Source organism: Bactrocera oleae, chromosome 5, assembly GCF_042242935.1.
Source record: "Bactrocera oleae isolate idBacOlea1 chromosome 5, idBacOlea1, whole genome shotgun sequence".
NCBI lineage: Eukaryota > Metazoa > Arthropoda > Insecta > Diptera > Tephritidae > Bactrocera > Bactrocera oleae.
The window spans coordinates 1127425-1151312 of NC_091539.1; the positions used below are offsets into that span (position 1 = coordinate 1127425).

Below are 23888 nucleotides of genomic sequence, written 5' to 3' on the forward strand. Positions count from 1 at the left end.
GTAGATCGCGTTCAGCGCACTACGAATATAGGTTGTAAGCAAGCAAGTGATGGCAGGCAGTTTAAAGCTCAAAAATCATAATTGAAATTAAGAAAAAAGACGAAGCAAGCGGTGAGCAGGTGAATGCTTATAACTACAGTTATGTGTTGTATAAAGGCACGCTTGGTGTTCCCAATAATCTACTGTAACATTTTCGGTTTCCACTTTTACATAAATAATTAGCGGGTACAACCAAAGGAGATGTACATAGAACTTACAACTTAGCGACTACTTAGACAGGTATTATCTTTCAGACCGTTGTAGTATTCCAAATGTTGAAAACATTAAACAATATACATACATATATAACAAACACACTCCCGAATAGCTGTTAGCAGTGCAACATTTCCATTTCATAACTTAAAAACCACTCAAAATGAGTATTCAGCAATCGCTTTATTGATAAATTTTTAGATTAATCAATTTGTCGAACACAATAAGAGGCTTCAAAGCCCTAAACATACGAATATTTAGGGAATATGAAATTGTTTTACTAAACATATACTTAAGCAGAATATAACATGACTAAAACGAGCGCTGAATTACGAATAAGCGCGCTGAATTAACACACACCAGCATATTTTATACAGACTCGCATTTGTTTCAACAAAAAGCACACATTTAAAATTGCTGAATAGCTTTTAATGCAAGGGGAAAGCAATAGAAATGAAAAATCAGTATTTATTTGCTTTCACAGTTCGATAACCGCGTACGTTAAGGTATTTTACATTTTTTAATGCGAATATTTCGAGTATTCGGCATTATTTTTTTAACACTGAGCGCTGTGTTGGCACTAAGCGCGTTTAAAAAGCTGCATTACAGCATAATATGTATGTGCGACATAACTGCTAGCACTTTGTGCAAAATTTAGCTAACCATTACGACTGAGTGCGCTGAATGAAAACAAATTTCACGGCTGTGCACATTATAGCATATTCTGGATACTAGGATACAAATGCGCAATTCTAACAAGTAGCTGAATAGCGCTGAATAAACTTTACGTTCGTTTTAATAATGAATTATTGACTAGCAAGCCAAGCCTAAGCATCGTACATACTATTTAATGCGCTGAATACATTTCAACATAGCTGAATAGCGTTTAACGGCGCTGAGCAGCTTTGGTTAGTTGGTTGATGCCAGCAAGCGGCAAAAGGTGCTTAAAAAAGGTGATTTAAAAAAAAAACACAAAACAAATGCGAATTGCTAATTACTCCAAACATGCCAATCATTCCCCTAAACACTTAATTGGTTTTGCCAAACATATGTACATACATACAAACATATTTAATAGCAAGGTTGCACTCTTAAAACGCTAAGTATTTGTATATACATGTAAACAATCATACACAATTCCTATTGCTGCTTTATTTGAGAAAAATTTTGAAAACAAAAAAGTTGCCGAAGCTTGCAATTTATGCAAAAATTGTCATTGAAGTTGCGCTGTCAACTGTTTATCGATACTGAAAACTCGATGAAAATGCAACATTTCTGCACAAAAACGGCAGCAGTCGCTTTTAGAAATGTGGAAAAATTATTTTTTCAAAATCGCCTGATGCTGTTTGCGCATTTTCGAAAAAATTAAAACTAAAAATGAATAATTAATCAATATGAAATTGTATGCAATTGATGCCTTAACAAAAAAAGTATGGAAAAATTAAAAACTCAAGCAAAACAAAAAAAACACGAAAATCATATAAAGTTTGTGAATTCGAAAAACAATCAGCGATTAAACGTTAAAACGAAAAACTCTCAAGTTGTATTAAACGAGAGCTATTTGCTTTGCAATTGGATATTTAGATTTACCATAATAAGAATTTGTAAGTTTCTTCTTCAACTCTATATACACACGGAGAGTTAGGTGCATAACTTTAAGGCTGATGTTATTTCATAAGTGTAGAGTATGTATGCATTACCGTTATACATGTGGTACATACGTATATAAATAATCGACAAGAAAAGTCAAGCGAAGCAGATTGTTTGTGTATGCATATTTAAAAAAAAATTTCAAAAAAAAAATTATATAAAATTAGTACCGTCAACACGCGTTAGTTTGCACAATGCCACGCCTGGCAAAATAATTGCAAACAGAATGCAAATGTGCGCGTGCAAATAAAATTCCTTTTTTTATAAATAAAATTAATTTTCTGTAAAGCAGTTTCGAAAGACGCCGCTTGACTGTGCGTTGCAAAAACGGTTTATATGTTTTACTAAGCAAGCTTTTTGCTGCGGAAACGCTTGCACAATTTGCCATAGCAATAAAAAAATTACATATTTGTTGTACACCGAGCGCTTGCGCGTAAAAAGTTGGCGTTGTTAAAGACGACAGTTTACTGTAGACATACTTTGTGTAGCGCATATATATTTTGCACAAATACATTTAAATTATGGCGATTTTTTTCGATAAAAATCAATAATAAACAAAACTAAACAGCAAGTTAAAAAACGCTTGCTTACGAGTGCAGTTCCATTAGCACACGTGTTGAAATGCCAAGAATACTGCGCGCGCATGAAATTAGCACTGCTTAAGGGGTTACATGGGTTTCATCGAGCAAAAAATGCCAATTTTCAAAAAAAAAAAATTTCATATAAAAAATTAAATATTTTATTCAAACTTTTTATTATTTTGAAGATACATATTTGATAAAGATTTTATGAAATTTTCAAAGCAAAATATTCAAAACTCGGTCATTACGTTGTCATTTCCGGCAGTCTCTCAGAAAAAAGTTGCTTCTGCGTTGACAGCAGAGCTTCTGACAGGATCAGCAAAAGTAAAAAAAGAAAAAAATACGTGTTTGAACTAAAACCATTGCAGATTTTGGGATGATAAAAAACAAATAAAGTGAAAATTGCATTTTTGGCAGACGTTTTTACAAAAACATGCAACTTTTGTTGAAAATTTCTCGACGTTTTTTGTTTCCTAAATAGTTAAATGAACAAAAAACAAATTCTGTGTTCAAGACCTTGTAAATTATTGCACGAAAACCTGTGTAAAACTTCATTTAGATTGGTTGCGTAGTTCGCGAAAAACCTTGACAATCGACTTTGAAAACGCAGTTACGAGAAAAACGCGTTAAAAGTTTTAAGTGATTATATAACTGACCTCGAGCGCGCAACTTTTCAAGGATGTAGCTCCAAAACTATTACTGGCATTAACTTGAGTATTTAGCACAATATTCTAGAGATGTTATAGAATAAAATAAGACCCTAAAAAAATTTTTTTTTTGAAGCCGTGAAACCCATGCAACCCTTCAATGGCATCTCTTCGTAAAATATTAAGAAATTGTCGTTGCGAGCCATTGCAAAAAAGTAACGAACAAGTGTCAAATATGCGAAATCACGCAACGCGTTGACTGCGAAACGATTCTTTGCGTGCAGCTTTATTTTAAGCCACTAAATTTATGCGCACGCGCGTAGTATTTAAGGAGGTATTCTAGTTTAGAGACATGAATTTTAGTTAACTTTTAAAGTGTCGTAAAAAGGAGACAATCAATATTTTTACCATCGATTTTTTTATCAGTTATTTATTTACAGTTACAAGAGTACAGAAAAAAATTAAAAAAAAAAGTTAAAAATTTTAAAATTTTAAAAACTGGCAGCTGTTGAAGTTGCGGGTCTCAAGAAATTGGCACATAAGCATACCCATGATTACAACCCTGCTAGTTAACTGAAATGAAAAACAAAAGATTATCAATCTGCAATGCTGTCGCAATTGTATGAACTACGTTAAGTAAAAAAAAAAAAAACTTTTTGACAAAATGGCGACTGTTGGAAAAAAAGCAATGGTTTTTTACAATTTTTTTTATTTTATCTTATTTTTTAAAAACAGTAAAATATTAAAATTTGTGAGTGAGGTCTATAAAGTAGATTTTCAAGTAAATCGGTCTAGTAGAACTCGAGAAAGCGTGGGTTGCGTATTGAAAAAGTTGGTCTGAGAAAAACGCATTTAAGGTTTCGCGTAAAGTCTTTTGTGCGATTAGACGCAGCCGTACCAGTTTGAAGACCGTCTCAGCAAAATATCTATATCTGCGAAAATAATTTAAACTTTCAAAAATACTCTTAAATAGTTACACTTCGAAAATGTGAATCGATTTTTTTGAAATGCTACACTAGAATACCGCCTTAAACGCTACTCACGCGTTAATTTCACACAATAATCATAACTCACATAAATATCATAATTGCACATATTGATTTTTTCGCAAGTTAGCATTTTCTACAAAAACATTCTGTCGCTGGAAACAAACGCTAGCATTTTTTTTTTTTTTTTCAAAAAATGCGCTTCCTTACGCAGTTGCCGTTAATTTTCTTATGTAAAACTTTTACTTACAGTCAGCCTTAGTATGTATTAATTAATATTAGTTTTGAATATGCCTATATGCTTTACATACATATACTCGTGTGTATTTATGTACATATATACTGTATTTATGTAATTATATACTTTGCCAAAAACAACAAAATTTTTAAGAAATAAGTAGTTACTTTATAAATAGCGCTTCTTCTGCTTAGTCAAATTGTTAAATGAACAACAATTACATATACATATATATATATACACATACAAACAAACATATACTACATATTAAGTATTAATTGCGTTTCATTTAATCCAAACTATATATGGTAGTACATATACAAACAAACAAACAAACAAACAAACCTGTAACACAAATATACATAGCTAATTAAAACGTTAAAATTATAACGAAATTCATAACGTTGCAAGCTTATAACCTCAATTTAATGCAAACAAAAAGCATTGCGAAAACCACTTTCAAAGCATTCCAAATAACAGTTAACTACAATTGTGCTGGAACAAATATGAAACACAGCATTTTCATAGAAAAAAATATAACGGTGCTTTCTAGCGCGCCCACGGTATGTTAAATGTATGTAAAACCGTTATATATTACGGTATATCTGTAAACGTTAAATTGATAAATTGTTCTAGTCCAAACTTTTTTTTGTCATACTGTTGTTGCAATATGAAAATATTCTGTTCTATTTTACTTGTTTACATTTTTTTACAATTGTTTTTTGATTTCTTTGCAATTTTTACAGTTAAGTTGTAAGCGCTTTTAGCCACTAACGTTTTAGTAATTTAGTATACAAATCCGCGACTAAAAATTTGGTATTTTTCACATTTAGTTGTAGCTCCTTTTCCAAATGGTATAGCATTACGTAAATTCGAATAAATTATTTTTATAAAAAAGGCGTGTTTCTTGAAAATTATTTTAATGTGCGGTAGGAGTACTACTTAGAGGTGAAAAGAGCAACGCATTTCCCTACAAGTGATATTTGGTGGGTATTTACACACCCATTACACCTATACATAATGAGTAGTGGGCGTGATTGTCAGCTCAAGCATGCAATCTAAGCGTTTATTGGCACCGCACCGAGCACTAAACATCAAGCACTCCCACCATATACTGATATTTGAAGTAAAAACATTGCGACCAATTATAATCAACCGACCAAAAATACTTGTAGCTCGAGCCTAGCTAAAAACTATACAGGTTGGTTGAAAAGTAGTTTGGTCTCACCAAGAAATCGCGCTATCAGCTGCAATTTTTTTTTTCGCAAGTTGGTACATCTATGGTGAGCACACATGTAAAGTGACAAGTCAATCTGTCAATTAATTCTTTGTTTACAAGCCATTTGAAGTTGAAACGCAGTGATTAGATTCTTTGTATTGAAAGTTTTAAAAGCAAAGGAAAATTGATGAACAATTGTCAGCTTCAAGGCAGGGCACAAAGTCACAACGATCAGCAACGAAGGTTATGGCAACTGTTTTTTGTGACACACAAGGAATTCGGTTGCTTGATTAGCTGCAGAAAGGTAAAGCAAACAACTCTGAATACTATAGCAACCTTTGAGATCAGCTGGTTGAAAAAACTCGTGAGAAAAGACCTGGTTTGCAGCACAAAAAAATCCTGAAAAAACCTGCTCATAAAGTTAATTTAACAATGACAAAATTCAACGAATTAAAGTACGAATCGCTTGCGCATCCACCGTATTCAACAGATTTGGCGACGAGCGACTACCACCGCTACAGAAACCTGCCACAATTTCTTCGTGGAAAGCGTTTTTCGTCGAATAAAGAAGCTGTTACAGCCGGTGACGGGTATTTTGCAGCGCTTGCGGAAAGTCATTCAAGGGATGGCATAAAATTAATGGAGGAACATTGCAATAAGTGTATTGAAAACAGTATTTTTTCATTTCGAGTGCAGAAACTTTGCAACCAACCTGTATGTGAAATGTTCATAGCTGCCAGCTCCAGTTCAACTTTTAATCTCTACGCTTCGCACTTGTAGGACTAATGGCTAAACAGCTACTAACTAGCGCTTTGACATAATAAATATTATTAGACTAATTGAAATTTAAAAAATCCCGTACATCTGTCATTTTTACACAGCTAATTCATTAATCATAGCATAATCTATACAAGTCGGTTCCGCTGGGCTGGATCGCCGTTTCGCCCATAATTTCAACAGAACCGAAAATACGTATAAAGCTTAACCAGCTAATTCGCACGATGAGAAGACAGTGTAAAGGAAAAGTCATTAAAAAATCATGCAGTACGACTTCGCCCCTTTTGACTCTTCCAACTGACGGCAGTTTATGGCTCATATCATAGGTCGCCACCACTTCACAAGTGATGCATATGTTTTAACAGCACTTCGGCGGCGGAAGACAACTGAGATTCGCTGCAATATGCGCAAGTTACCGCGACGAAGCACTGCTGATATGGCTAAAGTCGGACTTGCATTAGCACTGCACAATGAAAACGCAACTCCGCGGGATACTAACAGCAAAAGAAAGCTTAAAGCCAGAAGTTCAGCGAAAATTTTAAGTGAACTTAGTGAGGCGGAAGCTGGTAAGTGTAGACGTGACGTGATAGATTCTTTAAATCACGTTAAAACACGAGTTTGTATTTGCAGCTGAACATCATGTGAGTAGCCAAGATACGACGAAGTATCTCTTCAAAACTGCTTGCGCAATGGGCATAGTCATGCCTTCACGCTATCGGCCACTGTACGTCATTTATGGGTTTTTGGTCCACTTTTTTTCCACCTTCTATTTTCCCATTGGATTTACCATGATATTGTTCACCTTGCCAGACGATGTAAACGTTGGCAATCTGCTCACTTCGCTGCAGGTCACATTCGACGTATATGGCGGTTCGGCAAAAATTATCGTCATGATATTTGTATTGGAAAAACTGCGTGCCACACATGTACTCACGCAGCGACTTGACAAGCGTTGCCGTGCGTCGGATGAGATCGCCGAGTTGCAACAAATGGTGCGCTTCGGTAAAAAGGTTGTTATATTTTACTTGACCATCTTTTTTTGCTACTCGGCCAGCACATTTTTGTCCTCGTTTTCTTCGGGTTATCCACCGTATTCGTTGTATTTTCCCTTTCTCAAATGGCGACGCTCGCACACGGAATTCATAATTGCTTCCTTTTTTGAATTCTTAATAATGGACTTCGCCTGCCTGCAACAAACTGTAAACGATGGCTATCCCATTATCTACATTAATATGTTGCGTTGTCACATGAAAATTTTGCAGTTTCGCGTGGAGAAACTGGGTACTAATCCAACGCTAACGAAGGCAGAACAGCTCACTGAGCTGAAGTTGTGCATCAAGGACCATCAATTGTTGATTGAGTAAGTTTGGCAGAGCACAGCCTATTCGTTTAAATGGGACCAACTTATTCGATTAAATTTTGTTTATGTGCTAGGCTCTACGACACTATAGCGCCTATCATCTCGGTAACGCTTTTCATACAATTCGCGATCTCGGCGGTGTGTATCGGTACAGGACTGATCAACATTGTCATCTTTGCGAATAAGTTCCAAACACAAGTGGCTTGCTTCTTCTTCATACTGGCAGTGCTGATAGAGATTTACCCAGCTTGTTACTTCTCACAGTGCCTGATCAATGAGAGTGACAAATTGGCGAACGTGATTTTCCACTCGAATTGGATTGAACAAAGCAGCGAGTATCGCAAACTATTGATTTTCTTCTTGCAACGCTCGCAACGTCCCATGTTTCTGACCGCTGGAAAATTGTTTCCAGTCTCCCTAAGCAGTTTTGTCAGTGTGAGAGCTTACGCTGATAAGCAAATAAACTTTGAGACATCTTCTATACCGTCTTATCTATGTTATTCTGTCTGATTTCAGATTGCCAAATTCTCTTTCTCACTTTACACCTTTATCGAAAAAATGAATTTGAAGGAACGTTTCGGAATCGAGTGAGTATAGCAAACAGTAAGTCTAACAACTTTTCAAAACACGTCGGGCTGGCGCCTTCAGCACAACACTGGCACATCTGTCTGAGACCATAAAAGATGACTACTCCCGCACCGACATATGGATACCACGCAGCCTTATCGCTTCATTTGAATTAACTGGATCTATTTGTTAACTAACTATATCACAAGCTCAAATAAATCTTAGTGCACAAAGAATTTTGCTAAGTTAAACACTTTGGCGCGCTTTTGTCGTGTCAAAATTATTAGACGGTGTAAAATATATAGGTTTCAGAGTAATCGCATGCATGCAGCTAAAAAAAAAGAGATTCCCACAAGCGGTCATTACACTTTATGACCCATCCTCGTACCAAGATCAAAAACCTCGTCTGATGAAATAATAATTGTGGGCGTTCGCGTCATAGTTTTTACGGCAACATGCGCCTCCTTATGTCACTCGCTCAGTGTATATTGACAACCGCAAATCAACGCAATTATTTATGCATTTAGTTACAAATCAAGTGATTGAGAATAAATAATTAGCTACAGGGTGCTCTAAGCGTTAGCGTTGGTAATGTAATTCCTTCGAAATCTGCTTAAAAAAACTGCCGAAAGTAAAACTTTTAATAGCAAACTAATGACTCAATTAGCGAAGACCAACTCTCGCAGGCGGTACTTAAGTTACGTAACGGTAAATGTCGCGGCTTAGCCGGAACAGCCCAAATCCGGAGTTAAGTCGTCCCGGACTTAGAAATAAAAAAAAAAAGAATGAATTGAATAAAGTTGTGTTGCTCTCTCAGCTATTATATGTCGCGATTCCGGATTTTGTCGCGACAAATAGGGTCACCTAAGTTTAAATGTTTTAATTAAAGTATTAATTAAAAATAATGACAATAATTCCACTTCTGAAATGTGCAAATGTAAGTTTTCACTCAATCCATAATGAAAATGTTAAAAGTTTGATTTATTAATAAATAAAAATGTATTCGATAAAGTTTATCGTCTGCGCATTGTGACAAAATTTAATTTTTAATTAGATATTCAAAGTGCTAAAAGCTAGACGCAGCTACACTGAAGAAATAACGCAGTTAAAAGGCATTTGCTTAAAAACCAGCAAAACTCTTTGCCTGTAGAATTACGTGAGTTAAAATAGATAAGTGTTAAGCCTCAGTCGCGCTGTATGAAAGTTGTGGAATGAGCTTGAAATCTCAAGCTGCGACATGTTACATGGGTTTCGTCCAGCAAAAAACGCCCTATTTTCAATATTTTTTTCATATAAAAAATGAAATATTTTATTCAAACTTTTTATTATTTCGAAGATACAAATTTAATAAAGTTTTTGTGAAATGTTCAAAGCAAAATATTCAAAGCTCGGATATTACGACGTTATAAGGATATCTTGAAGATCTGTGTAAAATTTCATTAAGAAGGGTTGAATGGATCGCTAGATATCTTGACAACCGACTGTAAGAACATAGTCACGAGAAAAATTAGTATAAAGTTTTAAATGACTATAAAGTTGAACTCGAGCGCTCAGCGTTTCAAAGCTGCATCTCCAAAACTATTACTGGTATCAACTTGAGAATTTAACACAATATTCCAGAGTTGTTATAGAATTAAATAAGTCAATAAATTTTTTGTTTTATCTTTTGAAGCCGTGAAACCCATGTAACACCGTAAGAGCTAGTTCTTTTCGACAGAACTACCTGCTTCATCACTTTGTCTGAAGCACATAGCGAAAGACAGCAAAAAAAACCTAAGGTTATGAAAATTTTAATACGAATGAGCGGGCACAAATGTAGCTTGATTCGGAAACGAAGCCGACTGTGTCAAATCTCCGCACCGCTAAGCAATGCCTAAGCCCGTATCTTTTGAAATATCAGTCGAAAATTTTCAAATATTTCTCATTGTGCATTCAGCGCTCAACAAACGTCTACCGTGCTCTATACTCACACACCGTTTACACGCACTTGAAAACTTTTGAAGTTGCTATTAATTTATACTGCAAGAGCTTCCAAAAGTAACGACGTGCATTTGCTATAAATAGTTTGCATTCCAAGGTCCGTTTATGCTTTCAAATTTCAGAATTCGCCAAAATTATGACCGACACAACATTCAGTACCGTGCAGCAGGTAGCAGACATTGCAGCGCTACGTCGAACAGGCAAGTAATAACAGAACGCACTTCTATGCAGCTTTTTAACTAGCATTTATTGCGTGAATCTTCAGCAGAGGCGACGGTTGAGCCAGCAGTGCGCACTGTACAGGCCACCAACTATCTTTTCAAAGGATTTCGCGTGCTGGGCATTTACATGCCTGAGCGCCGCAAATGGCTTTACGCGCTTTACTCACTCATACCGAATATGCTGGTCACCATTTGGCTGCCGCTATCGTTCGTCTTCAGTTATGCAACCATGTCCACGGCAGATCTGGTGCCGAGCAGCTTGCTCACCTCCATTCAAGTGGCCATAAACGTGATTGGTTGTTCGGTGAAAATAGTGGTCATGGCTTTTCTGCTGCCGAAATTGCGCACCGCAAACGTTTATATGGAACGTTTGGATGCGCGCTGTCGCATTGAAGAAGAAATCGCTGAGCTGCGAAAAATTGTACAGCAGGGTAATCGTTTCGTCGTACTCTTCGCCATATCCTACTGGAGTTATGCGTCGAGCACATTTCTCGGCTCGGTGATTTTCGGACGACCGCCTTATGCATTGTACAATCCCATTATTGACTGGCGCAAGTCAAAGCTGGAGTTCATAGCAGCATCTCTCATGGAATTCGCGCTCATAGATGTCGCCTGCTTTCAACAGGTGGTGGACGACTCTTATGCCGTCATTTATGTATGCATACTGCGTACGCATATGCATATTTTATTGATGCGCCTCAAGAGGTTGGCCACCGGTGATGAAACGAATTTAAAGGCGAATTTAGAAGAGCTGAAGCTTTGTATCATTGATCATAAGAACCTGCTAGGGTGAGTTTATAGGCGCACCAATGTCGGCATTGTACATGCGTATGCTTCGTTACAGGCTCTACGACGTTGTGGCTCCCATAATTTCCGTTACAATCTTCATACAATTCATGATCACCGCTAGCATACTGAGCGCCACGCTCATCAACATCTTCATATTCGCCGATCAGCTGTCGGCACAGATCGCGTGCTGTTTCTACATACTGGCTGTCGTTGTCGAGATATTTCCGCTATGCTACTATGCGCAGTGTCTCATGGACGACAGCGAACGCTTGTCGCAGCAGATATTTCACGCCAATTGGATCGCACAGGATGCGCGCTTTAGGAAACTGCTGGTTTTCTTTATGCAGCGCACACAACGTGTGTTGGAACTCAATGCGGGCAAAATATTCCCCATAACGCTGGGCAGCTTTCTCAATGTGAGTTCATTATTAAACAAAAAACTGATTTCGTTAATTGTTTAAGTGTTTAAAACAGATCGCAAAATTCTCGTTCTCATTGTACACGCTGATCAAGAAAATGGGTATCAGAGAGCGCTTGGGACTGGAGTAGCGTCGTGCAAAGTAGGAAGTATGTATCATTTCAAATACAATGAATGAAAACACTGGTATTTAGCTTATTTTATTTTTGAGAAAATGGCGCCTACCCAAACAAAAATGTTCATTTTTTGTGAGAAAATTTACAATTTAAAGTGGCTTAAAAACGAATCTTATTCTTTTGATCATTACCTGAAAAACATATTTAAGAATGTCGTATGAAAATTTCAAGCCGATCGATTTAGCCGTTTTAGAAAAATTTTTCTCACCGACTCTGAAAGCTTCGTTTCGAGAAAAACGCGTTTCGAGAAAAATTTGGGGAACCGATTACAATGAGTTAAAAAAATCTTACAAATACGTTATCTCCAAAACTATTTTTTAAAAATAATAAAAATTTGGAGATATGGCTAGTTTCGGACATAGACAAGTCTATAAAGAAAATTCTCTAAAACTTTCAGGTAAATCTGTCCAGTAGTAGCTGACAAATCGTGGATATCGTTTTGAAAAAGACACTTTCTTCACACTTGCACTTTTATTAAAAACCGGAAACACTAAATTTCAGGCGTTAAGCTTAGGTTAGGTTAGGTTAGGTTAGGAGGTCGATCCCAGAAGGGATACCACTTGGACAGCTTAAGACGCCAGTCCGTTGTGATACCTACGACTCCTATAGTCCCTTACAAGTCGACAAGACGTCTTGTGCTGACTACAAACTTGTTAAGACGGCCAATATCCATTACGGATAGGTATTCAGGACCGCCAAACGTGTGATTGCCGAGATATTTCAATCGTAGCCTAGCGAATGCCGGACATTGGAGGAGAAAGTGCTGGGATGATTCCACCTCGCCCTCCTCCATACAACTTTGGCAACTGGCATCGGGTAGTACACCAAGCCGTACCGCATGAGTGCCCATTGGACAGTGTCCAGTGAGAACTCCTACAATAGCGGCTAGATGCACTTTGCTCAGGGCGAGAAGTTCCCCCGACCTCCTGCGATCCACTCTTGGCCAGAAGGATCTCGCGGTCGCACAGGACCTAGTCGTCGACCAACGTCTGCTGAGTGCACGCGAGGTCCATTGATCCAAAGTTAGAGCGCAGGACGCTAACGGAGATCCTACCCGATCCCATTCCGATGTGAGCGGGGCAAAGGTGCCCCCCTGGCTAGCTCATCGGCTTTGCAGTTTCCAGCGATTCCGCTGTGACCAGGCACCCAAACGAGCCTGATGTTGAAATAGCCAGACGCTACCTCTAAAGAGGACAGACACTCCTTGACTAGCTTTGAGCGGTACGCGCGCTCAAAGCTAGTATTGCTACCCTACTATCAGAGTGAATGCTCACTTCTACAAACGAGGCTGCACTACGCAGCAGTACTTCTACCGCCGCCTTAATAGCAGCCACTTCCGCCTGAAAAACACTACAGTCGTTAAGCTTACACTCGTAAATATTATACAAGAAATACTCGATAAGTTAAACGCGCACTTAACCGCCACTACACGAATGAACTATGAAAGAAAAGATTTTACTTTTTAAAAAATATTTTCAAATTATAGTTATGATGTTACAGTAATAACTCTCAACAGTTTAAGTTAAAGTGGTCGATCGTTTTCGTATTGTTGTTTGAAATGAAAGGAAAAAATTTAATATTGCGCAGTGATTAGTTTCTTTATATTGAAAGTTTTAAAAGCAAAGGATAATGTATGAACAAGTGTCGGCTTCAAAGCAGGACACAAAGTCACAACGATCAGCAACGAAGGTTATGGCAACAGTTTTTTGTGATGCAAACGGAATTTTGTTGCCTGATTAGCTGCAGAAAGGTAAAACAAACAACTCTGAATATTATAGCAACCTTTGAGAGCAGCTGGTTGACAAAACTCGTGAGAAAAGACCTGGTTTGCAGCACAAAAAAATTCTGAAAAAACCTGCTCACAAAGTTGTTGTTTTAACAATGACAAAATTCAACGAATTAAAGTACGAATCACTTGAGCATCCACCGTATTCAACAGATCTGGCGCCGAGCGACTACTACCGCTTCAGAAACCTGAAACAATTTCTTCGTGGAAAGCGTTTATCGTCGAATGAAGAAGCTGTTAGTGTATTGAAGTTAAGGGAGATTATATTGCATTAAAAAATATATTGCGTACCAAAAACAGTATTTTTTCATTTCGAGTGCATAAACTTTGCAACCAACCTGTAATGAACAATAAGGTAAATAAAAATGTGGGGTTTGGAGAAGTATAAAAAATAAACGAAAACTAGCGGTTTATAAAAACTGCAGAATATAAATGTTATATAATTTGTTTTGGTAGATAGTTACGCTGTATATATATATTTAACTTTAGTTTCGCAAATTAAAGACGTATTTTTTTTCATTTTTAATTGTACTTATTATTTAATAATTATGCTTAAGAATTACAGTTTTCAAATTATGAATCTATTCTTACAAATATGTGCAAATTTTGTCAAGTATATGGTTTACGTTTTAAAACGCATTGTGCTTCGCAACAAAACAACAAAAATTAAATAAAATAAAGTTTCACTTTCGACGGTTTCTGGTTTGAAAAACGGTGTTTGATATTTCTTAGACTGATGCAATACTTTGTTAGTACTTTTATTTTGAACACTAGCTTAATTGTATTTCTGCATCGGTCGCAAATTATATTCTAAAAAACCTGTTTACTATACATGCAGTCGTCAACGCTGCGTAACACTATTTTCTAAATGCTAAGCTCAACACTGGAATATTGCTTGGATAAAGCGCTTGCAATTTATTTGAACGTTTTCGTGCAATTCAGCTTCAAAGTGCGTGGAACCGGACAAGCTGTCATTGTAACGGTATCATGCACACATACATATATATGTATACGCATAATAAACGGATATTCGAGTGTTTTAGTCTTGCCAGTTCTATTTTTTATCCTACTTAACAACGTATTCTTATTTTTTGGATTTTTTTTTATTGTAGCTTTTATGTAAGATACGTGTGTATTTTTTTTTTTATAAAAATTCAATTGATTTGGTTTCTGCTTACTTTAACATGCTTATAACTACCTAATTAGTAACTTATAAATTTTTTCAAAATAAATAAACATGATTTCCAATCAAAAAATTATTTTACAAATATTATACTAAGGAATTTGTGCAGCTTGTCTATCAATTATAGAAATTCGAATGCAAAATCAACGTCGCCAAAGCCAAAGTCGCCTTAACTTTGGTCACATATCGAAAATTTTGTATAAAAATATATACATATGTATACTTGCATGTGTGTATAGTTATTGACTAAAATCTAGCATCTAGCAGAATATTATTGCACAGCACTAAAACATTTATGCTAACATAAAAAAAAAAAAAAATATTTAGTAAAAAATAAATTACATACACTGACCCCAAAGAAAAACATAAATTTGATTTATACGCGTTTTCTCGTTACACTTACGCTCACAGCCGCCCCTGCTGCACCTGCTCATAGAGCGGCAGCTTGACGGTTTCCGCCTTGTCGACCACCTTGAACGAGGGAAATAGTCCCGCTTGTTTTGTGCGCGTATTCTGACCCTTGGAATAGCCGTCCCAGTGATTGCCGGCCACGCCCACCAGGTCGCCTGGTTTCATATGGATCTCAAATTGATTGCGCGCTGCATGACCGATCACCACTTGCCGATTGTGCGAATTCTGCCCGCCATAGTAGTAGATATCGTCCAGCGATTTGAAACGGTGCGCCGCATCCGGATACAGTGTCTGCATAATTTCGTAGGCCATGCGGCATACTTGCGAGCTAAATGTGCAGACGAGATAATCGGAGAGCGATAGCAGATGTATGTCGAGTATGATGCCGTTGAGCGCGGTGTCGGTGTAGCGCGTGGAGACGGCGGCCATACGCGCCACGTCGGGATCGCCGATGATCTCGTATTGTGGATATTTGCTGCGCGCCTCCTCGATGACACGCGCATCATCGGAAGCAAGGAAAATGCGGCGCGGCACTACGGTACCATTAATTTCCAAAGTGAGAAAGTAGTCCTCAACATGCGTCATATACTCCTCTATGCGATGGAAGGCGGCTTCGGTGCCGACTTTGTCCGTGCGACGAACATGAACGCTGCACAAGAGTTTTATTATAAATGCAGGACAATAAAATATAAGGCATATATAGACGTACCCCACAATAGGCTTCTTGAAACCCAATTTCGCACGACCCGACTCTAGGAACTCCAATGTGCCCTTTTGCGGACGCAGCAAATACTTCAAGAACTGTCCTATCCACCAGACAATCGGATCGCCATGCAAGCGTCTGAGCCGCGGTGCCAGGTCCTCAGGTATGGCCAACGGCAGAAACGGTGGACGCGGCATGAGCGAATCAATGATGGGTAGTACCAGCACAGGCATATCATGACGCCCTGGCCAATTACTCGCATGCGCAGCATCTGCGTCCAAGCAGGTCTCCGATACCGGCAGGAAAACCTCTTCCCAACCACCCTTGTGGTAACGCCAGCCGCGCGACTTCAATATCATGGTGCGCTCCGTCGCATAGGCAACAATGAAACAGTAAACAACATGATGCAGCTGACAGCCATAACCACAGCCCTGCACAAATAGAACATTTCAGTTGATAAGCACAGAGCAGTGTTACAACGCGCAGCTCTTACCTTGTTGAGTTTGCATACCAGCTTGCGCGCATTCGCACAGTCTTTCGGATTCTGCAAGTAGTGTAGACGCCGCTGCATCAAATCACTCAAATCGCGCGCCTCCTGGTGGCGCCATGCCTCATAACCATCCACTTGCCGCAATCGATCTAGGTCACTCAGCAACGAGCGCTTATGCTCGGCGCCTAGCTGCAACACCTCATTGATGTCCTGCGTCAGTTCGGCCTGCGTTGGCGCGGCGCGCTTGCGCAACTTGCCCAATTCACTGCTAAAATAGTTCCAAATTTCGCCGACATTCGATTCGATGCGTCGACGCAGCAGCTCATATTCTAAGCTGGGCTCGTGAACGCCGTCTGCCGCACTCTGTGCGATTGCATTGGGTACCGGCATTCTGCCGAAAGTGTCCGCACCGCTATCACCATCACCGGCGCCCATAAAATCTGCTAATGCATCCTGATTTTGTACGTTTATGGAATTTTGTAAATTAAATTCGAGCTTTTCGATTAGACGCTGTGCCGATTGCTTATCGATCTGGTCGCTGTGCAGTGAGTAAAAAGAAAAGTAGAAGCGCTTAACGTTAATGTATTAATCTTAGTGCAATTGGCATGGCGCAAGCAAACATGGGCATTTCAGCTGAGTTTGGGCATTTATATACAAAGGTAACACGGTTGCGTTGCAGCTCAATTAGCTGAGCATTCAAAACGTTTGGAAATTGCTGTACATCTACACGCGCAATTACCGTTACGCAGCACTGCATTAATCAGCGCGCACTTTACATGGCGCAAGCACACTTTGAACGCATGTAATCTCTCGCACACAACCGGCGCACAATTGCGAAGACCGCTTACGCGGCCATAATGACAACCGCGGCATAGGACGCACAACGCTTGGTATTGTGCTATTCAAACGGAAGCGCAAGCAATCGTGTGCGACACGCAGCTGAGGAGGAAGCCGGAGCGTACTTAATCCGCAAACAATTGGCGCGTGTGCAGCTGGAGTGCAAGAATGGCAATGCATTGAATTTGTTTGTTGTGTATCACAACAATTCAGCACTGTTCACATGACGACTTATGCGGTCTGCGTAAGCTGTTGCTGCTAGGGCTTTAATAAATCTATAAAAGCGCGTATTAAGAAAAGCTGTAAGACTTTGGGGTTCTTAAAGCGTGCCCAATTAATTAGCATTCGGCACTTTGATCCTGCGTGTCAGCTCTGAAGCAAGCTAGCTTAGACGAGCTATGCAGAAGGTGCATGGTATGGCTGATAGCTGAATCAAGACTTGTGCACAGCGGTTTCTGGGGTGGTCTAAAACGTACTACACACAGCTCACATACGCCATTAATGCTTATCGCTGCAGCTTACACTATTTTACTCACCTCGAAAGCTTCTCAATCATCTGACGCAGCTCCTCATTGCGTTGCTTTGAGTATTCGAGCAGCTGCAAAGCCTGATTGATGCGTTTCGCCGTTATCGTATCTATGTCCGCATTCGGCTGCGTATTGAGTTTATTGACAAAGACGTAAACGAGCAGCGCCCAGGTGAGTACGAAGATGACGAGCGCACGTATCCATGAATTTGATGTGGAGCCGAAAAATTGTCGCAACAAGGACATTTGGTTGAAATTTTGTATGAATAATTTTTTGTTTGAAGGAAAACGTCTGTTGTTGTTACTGTGATTTAGAGTTTGATGTCAGCTAGAAAATTTTTATCGCACATATGTATGTAGATGATATGTACGTTTCTCAATTGAAATTGGAGGTGTCGGAAAAGATTGGGCGCCGCTCTAACAATAACTGCTCCATTCGTCGCTGTGGTTCCTCAGTTCCATGGAGAGGTAGTCGATGTATTGAACTAATTATTAGCGAAATAAAGATTGTATATCAATAAGCATATGGCTGCGTTCGAGCTACGTAATAATTGCAGCAGTATAGCTACTGTGTTGCATATTTGCTGATACTCTGCTGATAAGCATTCAAAAATTTAGTGTTGCCAGTGACAGTAGAACGTGATGCTGTTGCAAGTGTTGCCGAAAATTAACAAAATTCACACAGAAAGTGATACTTTGGCAAATTTGCAACACTGCTGTCGTGATTGCCAGCTCGAAAGCACCCTATATTATAACGTCGAAATTGTGTTTGAACGTCGTGTAATGTTATTAGTTAAGCTTTCACTATAAAGTTCGACAAAAGATAAATGGCACGCTTGCTGACTGAGTTAATGAGTTCAATCTTTAGAAGTATATACAGAAATCGAATACTTTTTTAATGTATTGTATTTCGAAACCGAATACACATATTTAGGAGCGTTTAATCACAGCCTAGAAGTAGCACTGGAGACTAAAGAAGACTTCTTGCCACATCTTACACAGTTCACGGAGACATACTGGGAAAAATCGCGACACGCTGCGCACAAAGAAAAAGTTAGATGAGCAGATCACACCAGAGATGTGAAGTGGTGGTTAGTGTTATATGGGGACTCTTTGCATGCAGCACATATTATATGTTCGAAATGTCAGAGCCTGATCTGTATGCGAAGGAATTTGGTTTGCTACAATATCCAGAATGAACTTGCGTAAGGGTCAAGCTGGTTACGCGATTCAACTCACTTTTTACGCTATGGATAACTGTTTGACTACAAGGACGCCACTCGCCGGGATGCAGGCGTTTAAGCGTCTATTGGCTCCACTATGTATGGAGTTGAGTGCCTAACGGAAAACGGTCGCAAATGAAGTGCTGTCGATTAAATGCTTTACTTCGCCAGGTGTTGCGGGAAATACCTGCTTGATGTGCCTACGAGGCGCTGCCACTTCCGTACTGTTTGTAACGATATCTTTTGCTTTGTTATGCACCGGTTAACGTTAACAGCAAATTAGTTGTACTTTCGATTATGCTGTTATCAGCGAGTGTAGGACAACTTACGCATTAATTTAATGAAACTGCGTAGTGTTGTGCTAATGAAATTGGTGTTGCCGTACACTTGGGAGCTTTTAGGTTAATTACTTATCACTCGCAGCGTTGGCAACAAATATTAGGGAAAATTTTTTTGCAACCACAGAATTTCTTTGTTAACATGTACACGAGCGACATACATATGCTATAAATATGTTTGTATGTATGTATAAATGTCACAATAGCGTGGGGCGCACATACTGCTTTAGTCACACTTTACCGCAATTTATGAAGTACAACAAACACAAACCAAAATAGCACGCCTAGCGCCACAACTGACCGCACTCATTACTCCACCTTGTGCTATATGTATGTATGTATGTACATATACATATATGTATGTGCATTTACACATAGCACTGATAGTAGAAAGAACTTAAAACAGCAGACGAGCGTGTCAACACATTTCTTCATACACACATACATACACGCTTTGCTAACACTAATTGCTTTTCATTTCTTCTCATTTTTGTCATTTATTTGATCTGCTAATTCCACGCCAGCAAATCAACTGTAACACGTCAGTAATTAACTTGATAAGACAGCGACACACCACTAATGACTTTAAATTATTTTTTATATAATTTTAACTCTTTTTTTTGGTTAATGTACGCCCCAACAATTACTGTCATAATCAAATTTTTATCTTAAGCATACCAGATTTTTGCTGAAACTGCACACAATGAATTTATTTATTGATGCCACGCATCATTTAACTAGTGAGCGAGTGAGATTCTCCTAGATATAGTATTTCCAATAAAACGAAATTGTAAATAAAATAAAAACACGCAGCTGGCGCTCAAAGCAAAATCACTCAAAAATGTACGGAGCGCGTGTGAGCGCCGAGTGCTTGTTATTTATATTTTGTTATTGTGTGCGCTGCTTGACAGCCGCTGTTGAAGCAGAGAACTTAGAACAACTCTTCTTCTAAGTTCTCTGTGTGAAGTGCGGGCATATGTGATGGCTTTGTGTAGCGCACGGGCAGGCGGGCGGGCGGTTGGATGTGCGCCGACCGCTGTCCGCGAAACGCGGCAGTAGCTGAGCGCTGAGGTAGCGGTGGGAGCGCAAAGTAAATTTCTTTGCACAAAGCACCAATGCAAAGCAAAGCAAAATTTCGATTTTCTCTCGCTTTCGTTTTTTTTTTTGTTTTTTTTTTCTTTCTTTTTTACAACTACTAAAACGCTGACACAAAATATTTTCCAATTTCATTTGTTTAAATTTCAGCTCTTCTATGCCCTAACAATGATTCACTGCAATTAACACCATGCGCGATTTGCTTGTGAAGTGTGTTGCTTACATTGATTTCCAGTTTAATTTGCGTATTGCTTATATGAATGCTTCTGTTGTAAAAACTTTGCTGCAGCAACAAATTTGTATAGCAGAAGTCAATAAATATTCCCACTACGGCAGACGAGTTGCGCACTCATTGAAGACACATTCTCACTTGAGCGACCCGCTTTATCCACTGAATGGCTGCTCGGCGCACTAGCATGCATTTAGTGGCTGGACGAGCGACATTTGCCTTTACTAACTCGATTTCACTCAATCTACGAGTTGCCAAGCGGCAGCACTAACAAATTTACGTAAAACTGCCGGTTTGTTGGGCATTTTTTGGGTATAACCCAAGGTGACCGCATACTTTTTTTGGTAAGATGTGGATTAATAAGAGATTTCTGCGAATATTTCTTATGTACATATATGGAGCCAACCTGGATGTTGCTGTTTTTGTAGCGAGTATGCATACGCTGTTTAAGTGGTTGGGCCCAAGTAAATTGTCATATCGGGCTCTATTCCGGAAGTTGCGCAAGGGTCACGTTAGATTAAGCCGGTTCTACCTTAATGGGAGCCGGATTTTATATGGTTTTTTCGACGATCTAACACGGTTTGGATCGGTAAGTAGTAGCAGTGCGCCAGTCTGGTAGTTTCCATGGGCATTGAAGCACAGCACAAATACATATCTGGTGAAATGTTAGGTTAGGTTAGCTAGTGCATAACTTCTTTCCGTATTCTAGATGGCTAGATACAACCATACGACTAACATTCCAACAATATTTTCCTTATAATATAATTACAACAACCAGTCTCTTTGCTGGTGCTTAACGCACCTGTCGTTCTTGTAGTATTTTTGAACTCGGATATTGTGAATACGGTCCATTTGAAAAGACCGGATGTACCTAGCTATTGAGCATATGCGAATTGACAATACATATTGCACTATGTATATATGTATGTGTGTATATGAGCGTGTGTTAGGGTATCGTTCCGCTGTTTTAGCGCTGCTTACAGAGATGTCGCCTCCAGCACGTACCGCCAGCAAACAGGGTCATACATTAGAAATTTAGATTGTGTTAACATACATTCACATACATACAAGCATACACACATATGTATATATGTAGCATGTGTGTATGCATTTTCCAAATCACGCATTGTGCCTGCTTCCGCCTGCGTTCACAACAAAAACAACAAATCGCAAATGCCGGGGGTTGTTTAGTTTTCGCCGTCTGCCATTCCACATTATCCGCTATACATTGTTATTTTCGTTTGCTCGTTCGCATCTAAATTTATTGCCCTTTCGCATTATACTCATCTCCGCCATACATCTGCATTCTCCCTTTGCATTGTTATTCCAACTATTTGTGTACATAATAATCGTGTATTAATGCCGAAGGCGGCACAAAAGCAAAATGTAAACAACAACAAAGCGCAGCGTTGCCGGATACGTGCGAGCGACAAGCGTAGTAAGGCGAACGGCAACAACAACGCTGCTGCTTGCTGCTTGCTACCTGCCACCAATGCCTTTTGTTTCGTTCATCCTCCAGCGGTGCAGCTGCTCTGTTGGTGGTGGCGTTTTGCCGGCTTCACGGCACATACACACACACACACACACGCATTATGTTATGGTAAACACATACGCTTGTGTTTGTTTAGATTTTATTTGCTTGCATCGGTCACAAGCCGACGACGAGTGTCGTGTTTGGCCATTTTGAAAGTGATTACACTGTTCAATATGCATGAAAAGCAGATTTTCAAGTGAATGCTTACGTATGTATACATTTTTTATTTGTATGAGATAGTCTGAACTCATTTTTATTTGGCTGGAGTTATGAACTTTCGACACACTGTGCTTTAGCGGAAGTTCGCTAATGCATTGCTGCACAAAAAGCGTTAAATTCGTTGCAAAGCAAGCTTGCATGCCTAATCTATGTATTGGTATCGGTATACATGCATATGTATGTATGCGTGTAATTTGAATAAATTAATACAACGAGCTGTTAGTGCAGCGAGTTATCACGAAAGCGTACGATTCTTAGAGAATTAACAAAAGCAGCTTGAAAATTATTGAAAATTCATATTTTCATTTAAATAATATATATATATATACATACACAAATTGCAACGGAAACTGGCTGCGCCATTTTGCTTCAAGCAAAACATTTATAAACGTTTTATAAACATATGTATGTTATATGTATTTACGCAAGTAAGTTGTATGCAAAATTAAGTAACATTCTAATACCAGCTAGCTTCTTACTCAAGCTAAAAATCGTAAAAGCTTTTTAATCAGCAATCAAATCAGTTGGAGCTTTGGAAATCCAGCAAGTATAATGCTGATATCAAAAGCGCTGCTTATATAAAAATATGCTTCTTTGGCCAGCTAAGAAGTTGTTAGCGGCACATCAGCGCTTAGCAAATGTTAATGCGAAATTGTCAAATACATACTAACATACATATATTGGCATTATGCAGCGGCAGCAGTTTAGACTTACCAACAGCTTTTTGCTCAGGCGCTGCAGCGTAGCGCAGTTAATTCTTTTAATTGATTTTTTAGCTTATGGCTACAGCAAGTATGCAATTGCAAGCGCGTTCCCAAAACCGTTTTGAAAATGAAAATGCGTACCTTTATTTTAAATGTGTGTTTATTACTTGTTAATATTACTTTTTATAATCATTTTGTTCTTTATATACCGTTGCTGTTGCTATTTCATTGCAATTGCATTATTTTTCTCTGCACGTTTTCGCAACAACGTGCATCAACTACCCGCTCTGCGGCGGCCGGAGTGTTACACTTTCGATTTCATGGTATATTCCCAACTTATGTAGCTTGTTAAATAGTAGCCAGGTTTTATTGTATAATGCTACAATATTTATGCTGCGCTTTGATTTTTTTTACTACAAAATTTTTATTACCTAAGTATATTTATGCTTTTAAATTTATTTTATGCTTGAATATCGCATTTTTTCTTTTCTGCTATATTTGTTTATAAATGTTTCTTATTTATATTACAACTAAATGTCATTATGTGTACCTAAAATTATTTACCGACTTCTTGTATATGGTTTTTGCTTGTTCGCTATAAGTTGTAAATGCGCTATTGTAAAAATTTTCGTATTGTATTTTATATTTTGCTTGCTATTTAAGGTAGTAGTGGAATTTGTTGATCACTTTGCGTATTTGTCTATTATTTTTTTAATATACTTTCATTTGCTTAAAACGAAAAGAATGTT

At 38.5% G+C, this 23888-nt stretch overlaps 3 protein-coding genes across 7 annotated transcripts; 2 read left to right on the top strand and 1 right to left on the bottom strand.

The window, feature by feature from the left end:
• The first annotated feature begins 33 nt into the window (after nt 1–33).
• Nucleotides 34–10556, top strand: LOC106625580 (odorant receptor 7a). Of its 2 annotated transcripts, XM_070110476.1 has the most exons (6): nt 34–279; nt 6455–6916; nt 6981–7710; nt 7785–8145; nt 8227–8297; nt 10380–10556. In XM_070110476.1, exons 2-6 carry the CDS (start codon nt 6661–6663, stop codon nt 10498–10500), a joined length of 1539 nt encoding a protein of 512 aa, XP_069966577.1. In that variant the 5' UTR covers nt 34–279; nt 6455–6660; the 3' UTR covers nt 10501–10556. The 2 variants fall into 2 exon arrangements, with proteins under 2 accessions (XP_069966577.1, XP_036215193.2); XM_036359300.2 differs by having other exon boundaries at nt 34–6916; nt 8227–8313; nt 10380–10457.
• LOC106625579 (odorant receptor 7a) lies at nt 10503–12074 on the top strand. Its single transcript, XM_014245408.3, has 3 exons — nt 10503–11267; nt 11323–11683; nt 11742–12074. The coding sequence occupies exons 1-3, from the start codon at nt 10606–10608 to the stop codon at nt 11814–11816; spliced, it is 1098 nt and encodes a 365-aa protein (XP_014100883.3). The 5' UTR covers nt 10503–10605; the 3' UTR covers nt 11817–12074.
• A 2082-nt stretch (nt 12075–14156) lies between these two features.
• On the bottom strand, nt 14157–20996 carry FucT6 (alpha-(1,6)-fucosyltransferase 8). Of its 4 annotated transcripts, none has more exons than XM_014239488.3 (5): nt 20677–20996; nt 17808–18282; nt 16438–16972; nt 15951–16375; nt 14157–15890 (listed from the first exon to the last, which is right to left on the bottom strand). In XM_014239488.3, exons 2-5 carry the CDS (start codon nt 18041–18043, stop codon nt 15236–15238), a joined length of 1851 nt encoding a protein of 616 aa, XP_014094963.3. In that variant the 5' UTR covers nt 18044–18282; nt 20677–20996; the 3' UTR covers nt 14157–15235. The 4 variants fall into 4 exon arrangements, with proteins under 4 accessions (XP_014094963.3, XP_036215189.2, XP_036215190.2 ...); XM_036359296.2 differs by lacking the exon at nt 20677–20996 and adding an exon at nt 20037–20636; XM_036359297.2 differs by lacking the exon at nt 20677–20996 and adding an exon at nt 19808–20011.
• Nucleotides 20997–23888: the final 2892 nt, after the last annotated feature.